This window comes from Bactrocera neohumeralis, unplaced genomic scaffold, assembly GCF_024586455.1.
Source record: "Bactrocera neohumeralis isolate Rockhampton unplaced genomic scaffold, APGP_CSIRO_Bneo_wtdbg2-racon-allhic-juicebox.fasta_v2 cluster10, whole genome shotgun sequence".
NCBI lineage: Eukaryota > Metazoa > Arthropoda > Insecta > Diptera > Tephritidae > Bactrocera > Bactrocera neohumeralis.
The window spans coordinates 14,242,498-14,252,965 of record NW_026089623.1 but is presented as its reverse complement, the minus strand read 5'-3'; the positions used below and the strand labels follow the sequence as shown (position 1 = coordinate 14,252,965).

Here is a 10,468-nt window from a genome sequence, read left to right as displayed (position 1 = left end):
ATATTATGATTCTAAATCGGTTTCTAATTTATTTTTGTTCGCGAAATATGATTCGAGCAATTCAATATTAACAGTTTCAGAGAACAATATTACATATCTAGAAAAAATCAATCAAATATCGACAAATATTAAAGTTATTTCAAAAAACAGAGTGCTTGACGAGAGATTAAATTTTAAGCAAATGCTTTCCACAAATGTCAACAGCACGAAAAATAGAAATATATCTGATAATAAAAATATCTCTTCTGAAACTAAAACTACTAATTTTCTTTTTCAAGAAAACGACCTTTTTCAAATGAAGTATAATTACTGCATTAAGTTCTCAATTTTATTAGAGAATATGGATTTAATTTTATTTACTATTGACAATCCGTACTTTCTTTTGGAATCAGTAGAAGTTAACGAAAGGGATGCTATTGACAACCCACATCACAAATACGATTCACTTTTAAATCCATGTTTGGACTTAGAAAAGTTGGTATACAACTTAAAATTCAATAAGCCGAAAAATATTATAACAAAGCCGCAGACGCAAAATGTCGTGGAAACCAGAAGCGTGCAAATTTTGGATATCCAAGATCACAACAACCAAACATTTGTATCAAATGTAACTTCTGCTATAAAATATAGAATTAATGCCTTTGATGCTAAGATGACAAATACTAGCGAAGATAAAGTAATAGTAACTAACTACTCACTCATTAGGAAGGGTAAAAATGTCAAACTTATAAGAAGTGAAAATCGCTTTTCTATCAACGACTCTAAAGTTTCTAGAACCCATATGATATCCAAACGGAAGATAAAGCTTAATGCGAATTCAGTATTGAATTTATTAAATGATGTAAAGTGTATTCCAAGCAACAATTTTACGGTTAACTTTCAAGTGGAAATATCCAAGGAAAATATGTATGCACCCGTAGTAAGCTCGACTGGAAAATACGACGGCGTCTTATATAGTGATTGTAAATCAAATATTAGTGTAATAAATATACTGAATAAATGTGAAAACAATAATAAACTGGGTTACTTTCAACAGAAATATAACTCTTGGTCTAATTTATATACATGTAACTGCAAAGATTACATTTTATTCTCATATCATTCTTCAAATATTAATATATCCAGAATTTTGGTTGATTCAATGTCTTATGTCAATTTAAATGATTTATTACGGAGAAATACGTCTGGAATATGTACGAATAATATAGTAGATTTCTGTACCCGTACTCCTCTCATCAAAGATATGAGCTCCGATCAATTTAACTTTTTAAAATTGTGGAAAACTAAATACATAACTGGGTCTGTTCCTAACTGTAGAGATATTGGAAATACTATATACAAAAGCAAAACAAAATTAACTATTGAAGGCAATAATATTTTATATAACATCCAAAGTTCAGAGCAGCAAATACTTTTCAAATTTAATAAAGCCAAAAATTATATATGTTATGCGATTCTTTCCAATTCAGCTCTTTGTAATTGTATACCCACCAAACAATTACATAACGAAGCAATAAGTCTTAAATTAAACTCAAACTTGAATAATGGTGCAATTTCTACTATCCACAACTCTAAGGAAAAATATACAGGTAAGCTGTTACAAATCAGAATTTAATTTTAGTGTTTTTTAGGATTAAGTTCAAGCGGAAAATCGAGCATCATTATTTTTCGTCTAGGGCAACATTACCAATTTTATCGAATTTTTGCTCAAGGCCCCATTATTAGTAAGATAATATGCTTACGAGTACTTTATTTAGTTATAATATTTTTCATATTAATCGTATTGCCCTTATAATTTTAGCTGTTTCAGTGTAATGTCATTGAAATTGATGCTTGATCAACACAAACCCAAATACGTAAAATGCACAGAAATAATTTCCTATGCAATTACATGCATATTGAAAACAATATCCCCAAAATTTTAACAAAATCATATATTTCCTAAAAATACAAAAAAAGCGGGAAAATGTATACATATGTAAGTACACTTGTCGCGCCAAACATAAATTTTGAAAGATTTAAGTTTAGCTAATAATATTAGTTTAGCTAAAAAATTATAAAGAGAAAAACAAAACACAAACTGTTAACAGTTGCAGTGATGTATTGTCCATGAATAATAGAAAAATTCAGCGCAAATCAGAAGTTGAAAACTTGAATTAATCCGAATTTGCAGAATAGTCGGAGTTTTATATCTCATGCAACCTTGACGACGGTGGGTGTTCTTATGGTATTTGCGAGATTCGTCGGGCGGTGCGGCTTTCCTTCAAAAATAATTTGCAACTCTGCCAAAATATTATTTGAAATTCAAAGAGCCACTAGAAAACTGTTTGTAGAATTTGTCAAATTCCCTTCCCACTTTACATTTTTGATTCCACAGGATTTTTTCAAAGGAGTACCCATTCTTTTTGCCAGCCGCTGAGAAAACCGAAATTGCAAATAAGAGCTAATAACAACAATATACGTAACAAGTAAGCTAAGTTCGGGTGTCACCGAACATTTTATACTCTCGCACGATAAAGTGATAATCGAGATTTCATTATCAGTCATTTACATATTTTTCAAATACCGTATTTGTGTAAAGTTTTATTCCGCTATCATCATTGGTTCCTAATGTATATACTCGTATTATACAGAAAAGGCATCAGATGGAATTCAAAATAGCGTTAGATTTCACCCATATTTCGTACATGTCATTAGGGTGTTAAGAAAATATTATATACCGAATTTCATTGAAATCGGTCTAGTAGTTCCTGAGATATGGTTTTTGGTCCATAAGTGGGCGATGCCACTCCCATTTTCAATTTTTAAAAAAAGCCTGGGTGCAGCTTCCTTTTGCCATTTCTTTCGTAAAATTTAGTGTTTCTGACGTTTTTTGTTAGTCGGTTAACGCACTTTTAGTGATTTTCAACATAACCTTTGTATGGGAGGTGGGCGAGGTTATTATCCGATTTCTTCCATTTTTGAACTGTATATGGAAGTGCCTGAAGAAAACGACTCTATAGAGTTTGGTTGACATAGCTATAGTAGTTTCTGAGATATGTACAAAAAACTTAGTATGGGGCGGGGCCACGCCCACTTTTCCAAAAAAATTACGTCCAGATATGCCCCTCCCTAATGCGATCCTTTGTGCCAAATTTCACTTTAATATCTTTATTTATGGCTTAATTATGACACTTTATAGGTTTTCGGTTTCCGCCATTTTGTGGGCGTGGCAGTGGGCCGATTTTGCCCATCTTCGAACTTGACCTTCTTACGGAGCCAAGAAATACGTGTACCAAGTTTCATCATGATATCTTAATTTTTACTCAAGTTACAGCTTGCACGGACGGACGGACAGACGGACGGACAGACGGACGGACGGACAGACAGACATCCGGATTTCAACTCTACTCGTCACCCTGATCACTTTGGTATATATAACCCTATATCTGACTCTTTTAGTTTTAGGACTTACAAACAACCGTTATGTGAACAAAACTATAATACTCTCCTTAGCAACTTTGTTGCGAGTATAAAAATAACGGCATATGTACGTAACAAGTCGTCAAACCAAAAAATTCAAATAAATTATTAATTAATAATACTTCTTCCAAATAAATCGTTTCACTAAACATTCCAGTAGGAGCTCGCGAAAATGTAAAGATGCTACAATTAGATGTCTACTAGGCAAGTATTCGCTTACCGGGCATGAATGGCCAAATAAGCTTCAACCACCTCCACGCACACTCTACGCTGACACGATTTTTCAGAAATTAGTGAAGCGATCTTATTGAATTTCACAGTTCTAAATAGGAGGAATTCGTTATTGATCGAACGATTTTTTCCCATTATAACTAATTTGTTCATGGCAACTTGTGGTAAAAATTAGAGTTACAATCATTCTGTTTTGTTTGCAACTTGGCTGAAAATTATTTTTTTCAAAAGCCACATAACCCCTTAATATATAGTAGTCTGGTTATATAAGCAAATATATGTATAGTATATATGTGGGTAAGGATGATTTCAAATCCAAAATGTTTGCTTTTTAAGCAGTCATAACGATTTGACTACAAGGTACGTTCCAAAGTAAATAGGACTTTAAAAAATAAAAAAGAACAAATGTTTTTTTCCGCAAAATCAATTCATTTTATTCAAAATAGCCCCCTTCAGCTTCAATACAGCTTTTTGGAACGAGTGTTTTAGCTTGTTGACCGGTATGGCCGCCAGTATGCCGGTGCAAGCCTTTTGAATGGCCTCTACGTCTGCATAACGCTTTCTTTTCATGGGCAAATGCATTTTTCCGAAAATGAAGAAGTCGCACGGTGCCATATCAGGTGAATACGGGGAGTGGTTAATGGTTAAAATGTGATTGTTGGTGAAATAATCGGTCACAAGCGTCGATCTTCGATTTTTGGTCGTCAGTCAATTTGTACACACACCTTTCGTAAGCCCAAATGTTGGGTCAAAATACGATAAATCGATGTTTTGGAGATGTTGAATTCCATTTTCATGAATTTCAATGATGATTTTGGCAGATTTTTGATGAATTCACGCACAGCTTCGATGGAATTTCCGGTGATCACGAATTTTGATTGGCCCACATGTTGATCGTCATTGATGTTCTCACGACCACTTTGAAAACGTTGAAACCACTCTTGCACTCTGCTACGGGATAGGCAATAATCGGCATAAACTTGATTCGTCAATTGAAACGTTTCGGTAAAAGTTTTATCAATGTTAAAACAAAATGTAATGTTGGCTCTTTGTTCGAAGTTCATTATCGGTGCGCGAACATACTGACACTTAAAACGCAATAACTTCACTCCAAATCGATGAAATGTCATGAAATTCTCACTGGACAAACGATAAAGATGGCAGATTCTAACGCACCAGTCGGCATATAGATGGCGCTAGATTCAAAAATGCCTGTTTACTTTGGAACGCAACTTACGTATTTGATTTTCGTGCTGTTGCTGTCGCTTACTCGTTGAGTGCAGCAGTATGTACATATTATATTTGCATATTACACAGTAATAATTATAATTAAGGTATTCACAAGGTGTCATAGTGTGTCATATCGTCATATTGTCATATTTTTTTATGACTGTCATATCAACACTGTTGTTGTTTCACATGCAAAATTAAAATATGACTGATACAACACTGCGTGGTATGTTTCTTGAGTTTGCTATTCTATCAGCTGTATTTGTTTACTTTCTTATTATTGACGTTTAAGTGTTTGAAATTAATAAATTAAATAAATTTCGTTATTAATATGGAAGGAAACCACGATATTCAGGTAAATTAAGTTGAATATAAATGAAATATGAAAATATATTGATGTTTATGTGGTTGCAAATGATTTTATTGCAGTGTAAGCCAAAACGCCGCCGTTTCAACCCGGTACATAAGTGGAATGCGGCAGAAGAAAAAGTGCTTGTGGAGTTCCTAATGGAAAATAGAGGTTTCGAGGTTTGTCATTTTAATTTAAAAAAACAAAACAAAGTCAAATAATTTTTTTTTTAAAGAAACCAACGGCTCAAAGCGTTATGGTCGTTTCATCGAAGACACGCAGCTGACGGTAGAATGGAAACTAGTGCGCGCAAAAGTACGCAATATGCGGACTAATTATAATAAAGCAAAGGAGTGGGAAGGGTCGACAGGCGCAGGAAATATGGAAGGCGACACAATAAAAAGTAAATTCTTTTAAGGAAGTCTCTTTTTTTTTTAATTGTGACCATTATTTTTTTCTATAGATACTTTAAGAAAAATGTGTTTTTTCTATGAAGAGTTGGACGATATTTTCGGCAGCAGATTAAATTGTTCTGCAGTAGTGGAAGACAGTTTGGTGACGCTGTTAGAAAGCGAAGCGGGCAGTTCAGTTAAAGCTGAAGCTGAAGAATTACGAAGTCCTGCGTTGAACGACAATGTGTGCACTCGAAGGCAGAAAGGAATATATTCCAAAACTGCCTTGTCGGATATTTTGCAGGTTCATGGCGAGATCGCAGAAATAAGGAAGCAAAAGCTTAAGATGGACGTTGCAGAAAGGGAAAGGGAAATGGCAATCAAAGAAAAAGAATTAGAGTTAAAAGAAAAACAAATAGAATTAAAAAAAGAGAAATTAATGACAAATTAGAAATTGAAAAAATGAAATTACAAATGCAGGAGAGGTTGGCAATGGAAGAGCTTAGGCTAAAATATAAATAATTTTACAATGCACTACATTTTTAGTTCACTTTTTTTATGAATTTATTTTTATTATTATGTGTTTTTCTATGTTTTAAATGAAGTTTTTATGTTATAAGTTTTGTTGTGTTATTAACAGTTAGTGCCTTTTGAAGAATACGAAAATGAAATGATAAATGTACCTAACCCAAAATAAAAGAACCAAAATCAAAAATATAGTTGGATTATAAGTAAGCAAAATAATCATGCATTTTTATTAACTTGTATGATTAAAGAACAAATGCATATACATATGTGTATAAATATTAAATATTTTGATTTTGTATATAACGAAACAAGAAATTTCTCATATTATTTTCTGATGATAAAGGGAATTGAGGCATCAAAACTTCATTGTTGTTTTCATTATCTATATCGAAACTGATTAACATGTTGTGAGAATACAACACACCATAATACAGTCATTGTATTCCTTCTTATTTGACGTTGAAAGCATTCTAAATTTAAGCTCCTTTAAACTACCGAATTTCTCTTTCGAAAGTCCAAAACAATTCTCAATTCGTACACGGTATTTGGAAAAATACGCGTTGAATAAATCCCTTTCTTCTTTTATATGTTCAACACTGTTTTGCCGGAAGGGCGTTATTAAATATGGTTTCAGTGGATAGGCACTATCTCCTGCGACCCACTGTGATGTCGACAAGAATCGTTCCGGATGCTTTGCTAGTGAACAATTTGAAAATATTTTCGCGTCATGTACACTGCCTGGGTAACCAATCGTCACCTGTCTTATGTGCAATTTATAGTCACAAATCGCTTGTAGTTTTACAGAATATTGACGTTTACGCGAATAGTAAATTTCATGCTGCATAACTGGTGCTTCAGCTAATTTTATTTCGGAACCATCGATGTAACCCACACACTCTGGCATTTCTTTCGAAGTTGCGGACACAATTTCCAGTCTCTCTCTTTCATTAGGCCAGTATAAAAACTCATTTTTTAATCGCAATATGGCTGTAAAAATTCGTTGCGTTACATTTTTAATAGTGCATCCATCACCCACACCAAAAAAGGAAGCCACTTTGCGAACAGATTGTCCATCGCCGGAAGATCCCAACCGATACAGCACTATTTTGAGTTGCAGTTCGATTGGAAGTTGTGAAGCACTTGAACTTGTCTTAAAAACAGCGTCATTTTTAATTAATTCTAAGATATGTTCGCATTCTTCCGGCCGAACACGAAGCATCTGATTGAATCTGCTTTCGTTAAGATTCCTTAGCACATTTCGCTGCCAACTGGAACATTTTGGTAAGCCGAAATGAACGCTTCTTCTGTTGCTCAGCAAACAGCTCATACTGATCAAAAAACTTTCAATAGCTTCGTTTTCTTCGTCACCTGGCAAAGTATAAATATTTGTATTTAATGAAGAAATGTATGCAAATACTCACTTGATTCAACTCCTAATAGAGCCAATGCATGATTTTCACATAAAGAAGCTATAATTTTATTTTTATGACTTTCTCGTGGCATTTCTGTCTTCTTAATTTTTCACTATCAGCTGATTAAGTGTAGAAATATGACAAAATATGACATACAACAGTTAAGGGTGCTCACAAGTGTCGCATTTTTTAAGAATATTAAAACATGACATAAGAAATACAACAAAGCTTGTGAATTGCCTAATTGTGTTTCATATCTGTTTCCTGGAACAACCGGCACATAATACGAGTATATTCGAGATATTTGCAGCGACTTTATTAATATGAGAGAGAAATAAAAATTTAAACATTTGCGAAGAATATCGATCTTACTTCAATCATCCTATAAATCCTATAAGGATATAGTTCAATGAAAAGTAGCAGTACCTAAGTGAAGAAAAAAATAATAATTGCAACAATTGTTTTTTTTGAAAAGAAATAGTATTAGTGATTACTAAAGTGAAAAAACTAAAGTAAAAAAAACATAATTACACAACTTTTTTAAAAGCTACTTGTGCCTACCAAAGATTTAGAAGGAAAGTGACTAAAAAGTGTATGGAAAGCTTTCACTAAAAAAATAACAAAAATAACTACAAGTGTGTTAATAATCAAGCCAAAACTGAAATAATGTGAGTGAGAACAAGCAACGAAGTGACAATCACAGGATAATAAAAACAAGAAATTTAAAAAGTTTTGTTTAAATAATTGATTTAAAAACCAATAAATGAAATAATTAATTAAAACATAATTAATCAACAAAATACAAAATTACAAAAACAGAAAGAGTGACTTAGATCGCAAAAATACAAATATTTTATAAAAAAAAACATCAACAACAGCGGCGGCAACAATTGCAGCATCAGCGGAGGTGGCAACAGCGGCAGCAGCAATTATAAAAGGACAACAATATCAACAGATTTGATTTATTTAAATTGTCATATTGCGACTAGGTGGCAACAGCGGCAGCAGAAATTATAACAGAGACAGCGACATAATATATTTGTTAGTTGAATTTAAAATTAACAATTATTATATTAGAAATGGGAAATAGCCCAACTATTAAATATAAGAAATTGTCATATTGCGACTTTTGTAAGGACGATCATGATACTAGGAAATGTTCTAAACTTAAAAAACAAAAAAACTAAAGAATATAACTAATGGTTTGTACAAACAGTAAATTACATAATCAAAAGCTGCGATTCAGCACCCCAGCTTATAACAATTTAAAATTCTCTGCGATTCACCACCCGAGGGACCCTCCAGAGAATTATAAAAACTTAATCCAAGCAAAATTTTTTTAATAAAAACAAAATGACAGACTCGAACGCCCTACCAAATAACTTGGACTATGACAGAATAGACAAAATAGTAAAAAGGGTATGCAATATTAATAAAAAAACATTTCAAAAAAATATGTACCAAATTACTTCCACGACGAAGATGAGAAAGTAAACTGCATGAACGCAGTATTTAATTACATAGAAAAAAATAAAACAGCCGCATTAGAGGACTACTATAATAGCGATTCTTTAGAAGCAGAAAGTGTGGCTATGATTCAGGTTTCAAAAAGCCTATACCGATAAATTAATAAAACCATAATTAAAAGCTCGACCAGCCATATAACAAAAATATAATGAAACCGCGATTCATCACCGCAAGGGGGACCCTCCGGTTTATAATAAAGCTTAATTCTGCGATTCTGAACTCCAGACTCTCCGAAATAAAAAAGCACCTCTTCCTAGAAGTGATAAAATAAAAATAACTAACCAAAAATACGGTAATACATAAATTAAGGCTTGTACAGTAGGGTCGAGCGATTTTTTCAATTTTTGATTTCTGTTTCGGTATACCTGTAGAAAGTTGCTCTTTTAGGTAAATATTACACACAAGAAAAATCAGTAATCTCACGCTATGTTTAGAGGTGCCCCCATCGTCTTGAAATTTTGAAAATTTATGCCAAATACTCATACATACATTCGCAAACATTTTATAAACGTTTTTTGATGTTCTAAGCGATGCTATGTTAGAGTAAGATAGATTAATGCTCTTAAAACATATATATCACTCTCTAACCATATTATAATAGCATAGCTACGTTCCGCACTTTAATTTCACATTCCGAATTTCACACTCCAAAACTTCCCCGATTCTATATGTTATGCTAATTTTGCCAGGCACTCACTTTCCATAATACTAGGCCGACAATATCCAAAAAACGGTAGATTTAAGTAAGCAACTGACTGTGATCTGTCGATTCTGTGCAGTCTTAAGTTTAAGTCGAATAAAGTGGTTTGATTAAAAAAAACCTAAGTTGTTACTTATATTCCTTAGTCGCACGCTTATAGCAGTTCACTTGTTCGTCGTTCATTTATTTGTTACATCAAAATTCACAGATGTAATCGAAACACTTACTGTAAGTAGTATTATTCATGTAACATAAAAAATAAAACAATGCGTTTTTATAAGCAGCACTATGTGCTTCTGTTGAGCTTTATTATAAAACTGACTACACTTAACTTTAAGGTTTATAATCTAACCTATGCTTGAGCCGGCCTACGTGACCAAAGATGCTTCGTCAGCTAAAAGGGTTTGCGCGTGTAGCGCTCACCTGCAGCTATTTGGTTTTGGGGGAGAAGACATGGTTGCGCGTGTTTCGCTCACTTAAGAATTTAGCGGATGCGCGTTTAGCGCAGTTGCACTTTTGGTTGTAATAGGACTCCAAAGTATGCAAACGGTTTGTATGTTTCTAGCATATAATGTGGGAATGGAATTTATGTAGAAGTTCATAAAATATTGTGTTAACTTGTATATTTGGTGCTTGT

General features: G+C 33.2%; 1 protein-coding gene across 1 annotated transcript; it reads left to right on the top strand.

Annotated features, from left to right (window-relative positions):
* Window positions 1–340: 340 nt before the first annotated feature.
* On the top strand, window positions 341–1,815 carry LOC126765538 (uncharacterized). The gene is made up of 2 exons (XM_050483151.1): window positions 341–1,589; window positions 1,802–1,815. The coding sequence occupies exons 1-2, from the start codon at window positions 341–343 to the stop codon at window positions 1,813–1,815; spliced, it is 1,263 nt and encodes a 420-aa protein (XP_050339108.1).
* The last annotated feature ends 8,653 nt before the right edge of the window (window positions 1,816–10,468 follow it).

Coding starts and splice junctions, on each gene's coding strand:
- LOC126765538 (XM_050483151.1), top strand. CDS start 341: ATGGATTTAATTTTATTTACTATTGACAATCCGTACTTTCTTTTGGAA.